The sequence below is a fragment of the Phalacrocorax carbo genome, chromosome 1, assembly GCF_963921805.1.
Source record: "Phalacrocorax carbo chromosome 1, bPhaCar2.1, whole genome shotgun sequence".
NCBI lineage: Eukaryota > Metazoa > Chordata > Aves > Suliformes > Phalacrocoracidae > Phalacrocorax > Phalacrocorax carbo.
Window position 1 is genome coordinate 16,930,190 of NC_087513.1, and position 13,891 is coordinate 16,944,080.

Consider the following 13,891-nt stretch of genomic DNA (forward strand, 5'->3'; position numbering starts at 1 on the left):
GCTGGCAGCCCAATGGCCATGGGGAGGGCTGTGAAGCTGGACATGCACCCCTGGAAGGGCTGACAAGTATGTACCAGGCATGGGGGATTGCTGGGAGACCACGCACCTCAGAGAGGGCCTAATTCTGGCCGATGCGGTCTGCTGCTGCTGAGGCAGACTCTGACCAGGCTTTGTAACACCAAGCGAACAACTCTGCCTTACAAACCACCAGTAATGGCTGAGCTTTCAGCAAATCATAGCTGTTATTCAAATAAATTATAGTTCATGTGAAGAAGATGAACATGGCAGTTTCAGATAAAAAAAAATTACTAGGGAGCTTGCTTGGGCAATAAATTGAGGCAACCTAAAAAAAGAAAATCTGCTTATGTCAAGCCTTAGGAAGTAAATTGGCTAAATGATAGTTACCATTTCAGAAGTCGGCTGTGCAAAACACTTCCCATGTATGCGATTTATATATATATAAAAGACAATCCTCTTTTCTTCCGAGTACAGAAAAGTCCACTGAAATTTCTGAGACACTATTTTTAAAATGGCATAGCCATAAACCTACAGACTGTTGGGCAATGTAGACCTTCTTCTAAAAATGGCTCTTAGCTTCAAAAATAAAAGCTGGTAGAAAACAGAACCACTAGTTTGATGATGAGAACGGAGACAAAGAATAGCACCAGATCTCATTCCCTTCATCTGCAAAGCCTTTTATTACAGAACGTAGAAATAAAAGAAACCGACCTGGTGGGAATAAGTGCGGTGACTCTCTTAACAGCCGTCTCCAAGGGAGAGAGCACAACATATTAACCTTACAAAAGCAAGTCTCCTGCCCTGTTTAAGGGATAGTCTCTGGCATAGCCTTTGCCCACGCCCAGTTTGTAACGAACAGGATCCTGCATGCTGCCAGCTGGCTAACGCCAGCCTATACACACACACACACAAGATACACAGATACAGGTATGTATGTATAAGTAAAGCTGTATGGCTATATAAGTAGATGTCAGTAACAGAGTGAGTCTCCCTGCCACCTTTACTAGGAACTTTTTTAGAAGTAAGGAATATTACCTAGAAACAATATTATCAGCAACTTTCATTTGTTATGATTTGTAGCTTCACACAAACACTGAAATGAAGAGGAAAGCATTTCAATCTGCAGGCAAAATGCATAAAACACAAGATTTGTCAGTATTAACAGCCAGAGAATGAATCAATAAATCTGCTATGGAAGGAAGATTAAGCATTTGTTTGTTTTGTGGTGTGTTTTTTTTCTTCCCTGCAAAAATTAATAAATTACTACTTTTAAAATTACATTTTATTCGATGTGTGCAGATGTGCATTTTCTGTTGTTTCCCATTTTTGTATTTAGTACAGACATAGGGCAAAGACTAGTTTGCCTGTTGAAATGGATAAGAATCAGACACTTGTTCTGAACTAAGAGCAACTTCAAATATGTTTTGAAGTAAAACAGAATCTTTCCACTACCTTCAAGAGAAGTGAAGTCAATCCCAAACTACAGAATCCTATGGATATATGGTGGGAAAGCAAATGTAATTCCTAAGGTTTATATTTGCTAAGCTATCATAAAATCCTTTGTTAACAGTTGGAAATCTATAGAAATTCATAGTTAGAGATAGCAGTAGGCAGATAAAGAGCCATCATTAATAATAATTTAAAGCAAACAAACAGCAAAAAAAAAAATTTCTCTAAGCAGGCTAGAAAAATCAAAATATGCCAGTTAAATGAAACACAGTGAGAACAGGCCAAGTCTTCCGTATTCCTTATGTGCCACTCTAGCTGGTCACTGCTTATCTCTCTCCTTCATTATATCAATGTAGTTCAGCACCTCTAGAGTCCTTCTGCCAGCCAAACTCAGATACTCGGCTTCAGAAGAAAGCGCCGCTATTCCCGCAGCGGGGCCGGCGCCCGCGGGCTGCGGCGCCCCACCTGCTGGCGATCCGTGCCCCCCAGCGCTGCCTGCGGGGCTGCGGGCGGAGGGGACGGAGCTCCCGCAGCCGCACACCCGCACGGCGTCGCACTGGGTGGCAACATTCACTTTCTCTACTGCTGCAACAGAGCCCTCCGTCTGCGACCAACCGTCACACCTGGTACCGTGCGTGGCATGCTCTCTTTTAAGGGCTTGGTGTAATGAGCTGCCGTCAGATGGGGCGGTGTGGTTTTTACTTTCTTCCTCTGTGGCACATAAAATAGAGTCTTTCTCCTGAAGATGGTTTGCTGCTTCGCTAGTCAAAATACTGCTGGGCTGGAGAGGCACGGTTCTGGTGTGAGAGGTCTCAGGGGGCTCTGTGTTTGCTGAGGCTGAGATTAGGTTAGCATCATCTATCTTCAGGGACCGTTCACTCAGATATTCTTTCTTTTTGGCTGCATCTTCCTCTTCAGACTGTTTGAACAGAATTGTGTGAATGTAACTGTTAAAATAGTTCAATAACTAAGTTAGTGACTAACTAATAACTAAGTTAATGAAATAAAGAGAAAGGCCAGAACTGCACGGTTTTGATTGATTGGGGTTTTTTTTCATCCTTTCTCCAGGGTCTTTCTTGTAGAGAAGGCGGGAAAGGCGGACCTTCACTCCCACACAGAATTTATATTCTTACGTTGCTGCATTTTAGTGTTCAAGAAAGTCTGAAAACACACAGTGTGTCAAACCCTCCTCCCTTACAGGCATGTAATGTGAGGCAGCTATATGTTAGGGTAGAGAGAAGAAGCTTGCTTAGCATCTTCCCACAGTCATGTTGTTGTAATTCCGCAAGGCCTGGTATTACCAAGAGATCAGATCACACGTCTGTTAAACTACTTAGGAAAATTTACGGCTAATCATTTCTTGTTTTCCTCACACATGACATTGCCTTGTACAAAACAAAGCCATAGATAAGACTCCAGCTACATCCTCCCTTAGATGCACTCAGGCCTAGAGGTGTCATTGCAGAGAGCCCTTCAAACCCAAAAAGGGGCAGTACTCACTGTGTCAGGACTAGAGCTGAAACAGCTCTCTGTCTGCCTTGGAGAGTAACTGGGAGACTGGCTGCTGAGTGATGACTCCACATCTGAAAAGCAAGATGAAAAGGAAAGAAAGGCTACTCTCCAAAAACTCCCCAGACATCCACCTCTCAAGTACAGCATGTAGAATTAAGCTTTACTATTTCTGATGCAGTTTTAAGATACTGTTTAATAAAGTGTTCACAAGGTCAGCCTAGGTCTTGGAAGTAGCCAATTCTTCTCCTCTCAGCATAACACACCTTAACACGTAGCATGAGACGGGTGCCGCAAAGCTTCAGCTATGCTGTTAATCAGCAGCCTGCACCAGGAGCAGAACTGTGCTACCCAAAAGCAAGGTCAGGTTGGACGGGGCTCTGAGCAACCTGGTCTAGTGGAAGATGTCCCTGCTCATTGTAGGGGGGTTGGACGAGATGACCTTTCAAGGTCCTTTCCAACCCAAACCATTCTATGCTTCTATGAAAAGAAGGAAGGACTCTGCAGAGCAAGGGTAGGGAGAGAACACAGCAAACTCCCTGCATACAAGTTACATGGCTTACGGCCATGTTTTTCTCTTCGAGGCTCTTGGGAGATGATTTGCTCTGAAATGCAGCCAGCACAGCTGACCCTTACAGCTACTGAGGGAGCACAAAGGACGTGGGATCTCTGTGTTGACCCCCCTCACTCTGCCCACATGTTGAACGACAGCAAATAGTCTAGTGGAAGAGAAGTAGAGAAAAGACTAGTAAAGACCAGACCAGCAAAATAACACGTCAAACATCTAATGAAGAGATTAATAGAGAAAACATGTCCAAGATTTTTTCCAACCAACAGAGGTCTGCAGGAATAGAAAGAAAGAGAGTGACTGGCATTTATTTGGCATTTTACTATGTGGTGATGTCGGTAAACTTGCATAGTGGTGTTCAGATTAATACTCTTGACCTCTCTTGTAGATTTATTTTGGGTTTTTTAGCAGTTACCCTTACTTTCAGAGCTGGCTTTTCAGTTTAGGGGACAACTTCAGAGGAAATGGAACAATATAAAATATGTGTGTACTACTCACCAGAGTGAAGTTAACCTGAATTTATCTCTTCAAGGAAAAGCAAATACAGATAGTTCTTAGTTACCTGGTAATGCTAGTCTTCTTTATACAGTGCTGTGTGAATCAAAAATACAAGCCCTCATCAAATGTAACATCCTAAACGGATCAAAACACTTCTCCCTGGCTTTCAAAGTAACTGCTTTAGTTTCACATGTAGAGAAAAATGTGGTTTTTGACTTAATAATGTATAAATGGTACTAACCCTTCTCCATCTCGTGAAGATTTGAACTCACTCCAAACTTACACTCTTTCTCTTGTGCTGTTGTGAACTTTTAAAAATAAGTAAGTGTTAATAATGAGGGTTCAGCTTGATCAACACCTCAGGGTAAGTGAGGAACATTCAGGTTTTGTATTACGTAAAGGAGTCACTGCACGGTACCACAAATTATTTCAAGAGGTACAAAATCCCTGAGCAATACTGTACATACCTGGGTGACTTCTATAGGCAAAATATCTTCAGGATTCTTTATCTGTATACTGGCATAAAGTTCCTTTATAATACCGAAGTGCCCTGCATGCAATGTCTGGGCACTGCCTACAGAATCTGATCCTAAGGGTTAATGGCTAACTTACGCATGTATTTCAGGCATCAGCTTAGGTGTGAATCAAACCATGTAAATTATGGACCCAATGGGGCTGTCTGAACCACTGAACTAGACGCTGTTCTTTCTGCCTGCCTTATATAAGCCACGAAGGAAAATAAGCTTCCACAGAAGTTAATTCAGAGAAGCTAAATTCAGTTTCTAACTGTTGTGGACGTTCCTTCCCCACCTCAAATGAATGGTGCAAACAAAAAAAATTATGTTTCTGTAAAAAGTTACCTCTTCAAATCCAAAGAGCTGGTTCTGTCTCCAGGCTGATTCTTTCACAGACTCATCATCACTGAGGGATGCAAACACAGAGTTCTCTGGTAAGTGATTTCCCCTCCTGTACATTTATTTTCTTATAAATTAAAGTCATTACTAATGACCTTTTTGTCTTCAATTTTTATTTTCAGTAACGATGAAAGAAATGCTTACCACTATTAAGATCATCAAACCTACTTCTGAACCTGAGATTTAAAAATCTTCTCTTCTGTTGACATGCAAAGCGTAATATGAGAGATGACAGAAGATAGTGCTGCTCTACAAAACGCCAGGTGTTATGGATGAGAGTCTTTGATAAAACCTAAAGCTAACTTCAGTCCAGGGAAGACACTAACCTCCTCTGTACTCAGTGGAAGGAGGCAGGGTCTTTTAGAGGACAAGTCAGAGCACCAGCTTAACTTCAGGGACTCAGAACTGTCCCATGAAGCAGTCTTTCTCTACACTTCTTGTAGGCAGCTGAACAATGGTACAAAGGGCTTATGTGTGCATAAGTTTCTTCACTACTATTTTCACTGGCAAAACTTGGGTCCTCAGCAATACTGTCCTCTTAGCAGGATTTCTCCAATTCAGCAAGGTCTCTGCAGTTATCACTAGTTAAGAGACTGATAATTTCTATGGAACTCACCTTTTTTTTCTTGAATAGTTTTGTACATTCTCCTCTAAGTTAATCCGCTGATTATGGTGATACGCAAATGTCTCTAAAATAAAAAGGTACACCTTGATTTTAAAACGCAACAGCATAAATGCTTCTGTCAACTTTTAAAAATAATTTAATTAATTGGATTTAAAATTAAATTAATGCATTCTGAAGATTCATTACATATTTTCAAGTCAGGACAGACAAATCTCTAGTTATAAAAACATAGATCTTTAAAAGGAGAATAAACCCCAGAATATATGTCCTTAAAATATTGACACTCACCAATTTTGTCAAGGCTTGCAGGTTTTTCTTTGTTTTCAGAGGGTATGAAGTAGTGCTGTCTCTCATGACAGTCCTGCAGGTGGGTTTTATGAAGTTCACTGGTTTTCTTGTAGCTTGCACTTGAGGCATTGTTACCTTTAAGTAAAACCTGTTCCGGAGCTGTGAAAATGCCTTCAAGGTGTCTGTCTACAGAACTTTTTTCTGCATTTATTGCAGGATAAGTCTCTCTAGTATCATAAGGATAATTTCTGTTGGTCATTTGCTTTCCATCATCAGGATCAATGAAAAAAACAGCAGTACTGCTTTGATTAACAAAAGGATTAAAATGCATTGTGGAAGGATTATTATGGATGGGTTGGCTCTCATCTTCGAACAGTGCCAGAAAAGAACAATCGCTTCCATCTTGGGGAGCTTTCTGTTCGGCAGTTTCTTTCACAACATCAAACAATAGTTCTTTTATTCCTTCACTGTTTTCTGATTCATTACTGGTCATTATCACTGGATTTTTCCTGGCAGAATCCATATAGTCTAGCCTGGGGGTGGAGGGTGGGGTGGAGGTGGGGGGTAGAAAAGAAAAAACAGTTCACTCGGTACATAAATAAGCAAAATACTAACTGCCAACACACTAAATTATGATAACTTGTTGATAAAAATCTGAAAGACTTTACTCATCACACTTGCTTTTATCCCAAATGTTATGTTATTTCAACTGAAAAAGTGTCCTGTATTTTATTTCCACTTTATAGTACGGTTGATTTAAGAGGGGTTCTGTTTCATGTCTCCAAACATTCCAAGACATGGAGCACATCCTCCTGAGTAGGAAACTGTGATTTATACAATCAGCCACAGTATGTCACTGCTGCTCCACCAGCTGACCAAAGTCCACTTTAGGAAAGAGGAAAAAAAAAAAAAAAAAAGAGGAAGACAGCTGCTTCTGTTCATAAATATTGTTTGCTCTTCAAGACTACAGTTCTCTCCTGTACTGAAAGCCCATAATAAGCTCTGTGTAGTGCTTAATTCCTGGTCTCTTTAGTGAGTGACTTCCATTTGCACTTGAGGTCAGTAATCCTAATTCAGCACAGAATTTTTCTACTGCACTGTCAGGAGGCCAGTCAGGCATTTTGTTTTGCCCCTACTTCCCCACCCCGCTTCTGATAGTAGTGGTTCTGAAGATGCGGACATGCTAGCCTCATTAACATGAAAGCTATCATGCTTTCACTGACTTGGCTTTTAATCAAAGACCTTCACTGCTTTTTTCTAGGCTCGATCTGCTGAGTGACCTTTAAGAAAATCTGAGCAAAAAATTGAGAGGCTTCTGAAGCACAAAGAATTGGCAAAGAAGGTCTTTCAAAAAATGCCCTTTCTTTAAAATTTTTTGAGCAATGCTATCAATGGAACTTGAAAATTGAAATGTAGTACAGGAAACAGTAAAATTCTGTAATGTTTTGATCAGCAAGTACAGGGAACGGGATAAAGATCCTAGAGAAGTAAGAAAGTAGCAAAGTAGCATCCTCTACTTAAAGAAACCACCCCTAACCCCCCGCCCCAGAACATTTTCAAAAGGCTAAACACACTAGAGCTGGTTTCTGGAGAAACTTGAAAAGATCTATGTGAGGAAAGCAAAAACATTTTGTGAAACAATTCAGAGGCTCCTTCTTCACTCCAGATGAACGTTTTATAATGCTAAGTAGTTGATAGTAGATGAGGAAGTAGCTAAGCATTATTCAAAGACATCTGCTATTTTTATAAGACATCTAAAGTTTTTAGTTAATATTTAATGATCTTGCCACAGCTCTCAGATGTATGCACATTGATGACATCATCAGCATGTTACAATTACATTAAACGACTGTATAAGTTTATAGTCTACTTTTCACATGCAGCGAAAGAAACTCCCTTCCCAGGAGAACTGCCAGATCTTGAGGTATAAGAATTTATGGCTATAGTGGATGAAAACAAAGCAAGGACGATACAAAGAAATTAATTTGAAGAACAGTTGGAAAAGAGATGTTGTTAGTGAGCCATGAATGGGCAGAGGACTAAGGGAGGCACCATAAGCAGGCAACTGCGGGCCTGAGGGCCTCTGGAGAAATGAAAGGGGAGATGCAGGTCAGATAAGGTTAGGTGGGGCTTTAATGTAAAGTTATTCATTGGGAATTCACCAAGACATACAACAAGGTGAATGTTATCCTTACTTTAGGTTTTGCCGTAGAAAGCCAGGAGAAGCTAGAAGAGAGAAAGAGAAAGTTAAGGTGTCTGCGACTGGAAGCTGATGTGTTCATCTAGTTATCATGTGGTCAGTGATCTTATCAGTCACTTGCCTCACAGGCAAACAGACTGTGGGTACTTCAGGAACAGCAAAATAATATATGGCCTTTTTATGGCCAAAGCCAAAGCTAGAGACTGATAGGAACTTTCAAACAGGCAGTAGACCTACAGAATAAAAAGAGTAAAGGAAGATTAGGCCTGTAAGACCTCTAGATCTAAGGCAAGAGCCCCTGGAAAGAAACTGAAATGAAATGTTCAGTATAAATGAGCCTGGCCCTAAACCCTCTGTGATTAAATAGAATTTTAATTAGCACTTACAGAAAGAAATATAGCCTAGATTTCTATCCATTCTTTTAAAGAAAGTGTATATTCTCATAAAAGTATTATTGAAACAGTTCTTCAAAACACTATAGTAGGATCACATATGAAAGACAAGGAAACAAATGCTTTGTTCCTGGAATCCCAAATGTAAACAGTGTAGGTGGAGAAGCTGCTCAATTGCTACAGCATCAAGGTCATCAGAAAAGTACTTGCAACGGTGACCAGAACTAATGAGAGCTGAGGCAGCTACCCTCCCTGTGGCCTCCCTGCTTCTCACTCAAGGTGAAATCAGTAACACCATCACGTGTGTGACGTTGCAAAAAATAGATCATGGGTCCACATGCCTACCTAAGATTCTCATTTTGCTGCCTTTCAGCAAATTTAAATAGCTCGGTATGTTCAGCCTTTGCATTTAATTGAAATTTCTGTTCAAAAAGCATCAAAAATCAGTGAAAAAATCAAGTAGCAATAACCTTCAGATTATCTTTGCGTTTTTCTTACTTCAACTCGACTGTCATTTCTCTCTTTAATGTAAGATCACTGCCTACCTATGCAATGGCTTAAACAGTTCCTGATGCACTGTATCAGACTTCCTGAAAATACACTGGCTTTTTGTAATCCAAGGGTCTTGATCAGGACTATTTCCTGGCTGAGAAAACAGTAGAAGCTGTCAAACTCTGAATATATAGAATAGTTATAGTGTTTAAAACTTTAAGGTTGGGTTTGCAAACAATATACATGTTTTCCCACTATTTTAATTTCTTTTTATCTTTACACTAGATGCCAAAACTTACTTACAGCACGAGTTCTGTATAACGCGTACTTTTCCGTATTTGTGTATCACTGTTAATATGCAAAATGCCCTTTTAGCACCCCATCCTCTCATAGTATGAACAAGGTTGGCAGACTGTAACAAGCTGAAATTCTACTGAGGATCACATAATCATAGAAAGCTGTTGTCCGGAAGGGACCTCAAGAGGCATTTAGTCCAACTTGTTCAAAGCAGGGCCAGCTTCAAGGTTAGGCCAGATTGCTCAGGACTGCTCAGGACTCAGATTCTACAGCCTCTTTGGATGGCCTCTTCTGGAACTTCGCTACTTTTGTGACAATATTTTTTTTCCTATACAAGCAGAATTTCCGTTGTTGAAACCTGTGACTTTTACTTCTTGCTATTTCATTGCGTACCTCTGGCTCTGTCCTGTCTGTAACTGTTTAGACTGTGGAAGACAGCAGTTATTTCACACCTCACCCCCACAGCCTTCTCTTTCTCATGCTTTGAAAGCCCTTTTTGCTCAGTCTCTCCACGTTCATCATGTGCTCCAATCCCCTACCAATTTTTGTGGCCCTTCATTGGTCTTGCTACAAATTGTTGATCTCTCTGTCCAAAACTGGACACAGTATTTCAGATGTGGTCTCACATATGCTGCTTAGAAGGAAATAATCATTTGCCTTTGACTGCTGGGCATGCTCTTTCTAATACAGCCCTCTATGTAGTTGGCCTTCGCTGTTACGAGGGTGCACTGCTGACTCATGTACAACTTGTTGTCCACCAGCACCATCGGGTCCTTCTCTGCAAAACTGCTGCCTACTCAATCAGGCCCTACCTGCACTGATGTGTGGGGTCAATTCTCCTGAGGTGCAGGGCTCTCTATCTGAGGGTGCATTCTGCCCCATTGTGCAACGCTCTAATGAAGATGTACCAGACTTAGTATTAATCTTTGACTGAGGTCTAGTTCCATAATCCTTTCAGGGATCCCCAGATCATGCTTATGTTTTTGCAGATGGGCATAACATTTGTGTATTTCTTATCACTGAGAAGCTTTCCTGATCATCATAGTCTTTCAAAGATGACAGAGATCTGCCCTGCAGTGGTGTCATCTGACTCTCTCAATGTACTTGGATGCACCCTGTCCAGTCCCAGATATTTCTTTATGCCCAGGTTACTAAGGATTCCCTAACCTGTTCCTTCACTACTGATTTGTACCACTCTCCCCCAAACTCTCTACTGAGCTTGAAGATGTGCCAGAGAGCAGACCTTGTCAGAAAAGCCTGAAGCAAAGTAGGTCTCAAGTGCCTCAGACTTTTCCATGTCCTTTGTCACTAGGTCATCAACTCTGTTTAGCAGTGGACAGCATTTTCCTTGGTTTCCTTCTGCTAATGACATACCCATAGAAGTCCTCCTTGCTGCCCGTCTCACCCCTTGTGAGCTTCAGCTCTGGCCATCCCAATGCCACCCGTCCAAGCTCAGCTCAAGCTGTATTCTTCCTGGGTGGCCCATCCAATCTTCCACTCTTCTTTTTTGCATCTGAGCTCAGTCAGGAGTTCCCCGATTCAGCCAAACTTGCCTCCAGGACTTACTAATTCTCTTGCACATTGAGGTGGCCTGGCCTTGTGTTTTGATAACATGTTTCTTAGGCTCCTTTGACTTTCAGGTCAGCTTTCTGTGGGTTTCTGCCTACCCATTCTCTGAACAAGTCAACAACTCCCCTTCTGAAGCCCTGAAGTACTCCTTCCTCACTTACCTCAAGACTTTAAAATACCACTGCTGATACACACAGGATTTATTTTAATATTTCAATAAATAATAGATTTTCTAAAAATAAAGCATATTATGGGAGACCCCTTATATTTGCTACTACTTTTCTAAGGATGATTCTTTCAAGAATCCCAAAGTTAACAAAAAGAAAAAAATAGTAACGTGCATCAGAACAAATGAATTCCAATCATTTCTTAAACTTAACTTGAGTTAAACAGCAGGCTTTTCTCAATCCTTTTACAAGCACTGAGAATAGTGTAAGAACTATGTTACTCACTGAGACACTGCAGGATTACAAATTAGGTCACGGTGATCACCTGGGATCATATGATACCTAGTTATACTAACTGTACATTGAAGAAAGCTGTATGTATAACTGTAATACATTTCAGCTTTTTTTAAAGCAACTTTACAAGCCAGAAACAAAAGAAAGCCAGAGGTATGTGACCAGCTTTCTTTTTGGAGATATCAGTGATGCTGACAGCTCAGTGAACAAAAGCTCAAGTTAAGCATATTTCATAACAATAAAAGAACTACATTTGTAAATATAGAATATTCATTGCCACCAGCCTACAAGAAAACTTGATCATTCATAATTATCTACACCATTACATTAATTCTACACCCCAAATAAATGAAACTTAGTTTAAAATAATTCTGCAGAAATTACAAAATATTAATCAAACCTGGTTTTGCATCTTCACTTCATAGGTCTGTTCCCAAGTGTTGCCCATAAGGTTTGTGTTGAAATTTTCTTCTGAAAACTGTGTACAGTCAGAGGTCCAAAAAGCAGAAGAGGAGAATGGACAAGCACTAAAAGCTCCTGCTATGTTCTCTTCATTTTCCATAGTAGAATCAGCATATGTTAATTCTGTTACTTCTGATAACTAGACAAAACATATCAAAGTGATACTTTATTTATCTAAACCTGTTTTGATGTAAGCATAAAGTTCAAAGTAATCAAACATTTCTACGTCTTTTACAACTCTGCACATACACCACATGCAACAGAAAACATTCATGTATTCTGATACGATTTTTTGATTAAAAACATAAGGTAAATAATGGCTTATTTCAGGGAAACCCATAAGTACCTACTTAAGTTGAAGCATGCACACAAATATTATCCTGAGGAGGGATGGGTATAAACATATTTTTAGCTTTAGATGTGTAGGTAAATGACCTGCTGACTTGGTTCTTAAGTAGTAAGATGAAAAATATTCTACTCCATTGAGAACTCCAGCATGTTGTGATACCAACAATGCTACCTCATGCAGATCAGAAGACAAGGAGAAATTTGAAGGCAAAACTCATGAAATGTCAATGTTTCCACAGCTACATGGAAGTAATGTCTGTAATCCAGTTTATCCAGTGAAAGCAGCACAAACTACTAATGGAGTGCAAAAGCCTTGTATGTTAATCACACAAAATCTATGTACCACAAAACTGTACGTTTCCAGAAAGCTGAAAATTATGAATCTTATAGACCCTTTAAAGCACTGATTGATAAAGTAAATAATAAAATTTAATACAATTTAAAATTATTACTTACATCTATTTAACTAAAATAAAGTAATTAGTATCTTAATTACTTAAATTGAATATACTTCAACTTATGAAGATTTTTAAAACAGTTCTTTGCAACACACAGGCTTAGACTTTATTTTTGATCCATACATTAAATTAGCTTTCTGCGTGTGCACACTGCTTAATCACATGTTTTGATGAATTGAGGTAAATGTATCCACACAAGTAGAGGCTGAGGAGAAACTTAGCCATCATTATTTCTGTCCACACTAAATCTGAAACATGTCTTCTCTGTCTTCAAGAAACAGATGAAAAAGAGTCATAAAGGAAGGCTGACTTAATGTGATATCCAAAGTAGTGGCAGCTCATAGCAATTTCGGTGGCTGAAACACATTAGACAGCTAAACTTCTCACCCATACTAAGTAACTCTTCCCAACTCAAAAGAAAGGGACTTCTAACACTAGAAAAACACCTGTCTTTCTCACTCTAGCAAAACATGCTTTGGCAACATGAATGGGCCAAGAACATACAGAACCATACAGTGCAAGAATCTTTTGCAAGCATCTTTTCCTCAGAGTCCTACCTGATGTAAATAGCAGGAGTCAGTGGAGCCACATTATTGAGCAAGTCTGAGTAACCTAAAATAAGCGTCTTCTAACAGATTTACTAATTTGGTTGGGGTTTTTTGGTTGGTTGGTTTTTTACACAACAGTGGAACGAGTCATTAAAAAAAAGCCTAAATTCCATCTAGGGAATGTTTTTCACTGTAACTTCAATAACTGTATGAACTTCCCAATTGTATCCACTGATACTTGTATTAAGTTCCTCTTAAAGACTCACTTCTGTCTATGCTTCTCACATTTCATCATTTCACATTTCTGCACATATATATTTTTAATTTACCTGCTGTTGGCCTTGCTTTTTCCCATAATCTCTGTCCTTTATGACTAGCTTAGAACACAGATATTCTTAAAGTATTTTGGAAAACACCTACAAAAAGGTGAGCCTTTCAAGAAATATAAGAAATAGCAGGAACAAATATAAAATATGACTGGCAAATAACATATTAGTATAGCCTTAAAGAAGCAGCCTTCATGTGCTTCAGTACTAATGAGATTTGGTCACTCTCTGAAAAATCACTTAAAAATACAGTCATTGGTGTGCATTTTTAGCTTTACAGTGAGAACAATAAACTTACATTATCCTGGTATTTTACTTTCTCTGAGAGATGCTGCCTTCTGCTGTCTAATACTTGCTTTTGTAACCTTGTAAAATGAATAAAAACAGCCTAAGAAATACAAGATATAGGTGTATAAGACTAAAAACATTCTGTGTATTAATTTCAAAATAACTTAAGTATATTTTTCCA

At 39.6% G+C, this 13,891-nt stretch overlaps 1 protein-coding gene across 1 annotated transcript in view; it reads right to left on the bottom strand.

Moving 5' to 3' along the window:
* Nucleotides 1–669: 669 nt before the first annotated feature.
* The window catches only part of REDIC1 (regulator of DNA class I crossover intermediates 1), a 28,522-nt gene continuing 15,300 nt past the window's right edge, over nt 670–13,891 (bottom strand). The window contains exons 6-14 of the mRNA XM_064445304.1: nt 13,721–13,787; nt 11,681–11,881; nt 9,007–9,107; nt 5,870–6,402; nt 5,573–5,645; nt 4,903–4,963; nt 4,284–4,350; nt 2,968–3,050; nt 670–2,386 (exon numbers count right to left, since the gene is read on the bottom strand). Of these exons, the coding sequence (XP_064301374.1) occupies nt 1,787–2,386; nt 2,968–3,050; nt 4,284–4,350; nt 4,903–4,963; nt 5,573–5,645; nt 5,870–6,402; nt 9,007–9,107; nt 11,681–11,881; nt 13,721–13,787 (1,786 nt within the window). The 3' untranslated portion in view covers nt 670–1,786. The remainder of the gene's footprint in view (nt 2,387–2,967; nt 3,051–4,283; nt 4,351–4,902; nt 4,964–5,572; nt 5,646–5,869; nt 6,403–9,006; nt 9,108–11,680; nt 11,882–13,720; nt 13,788–13,891) is intronic.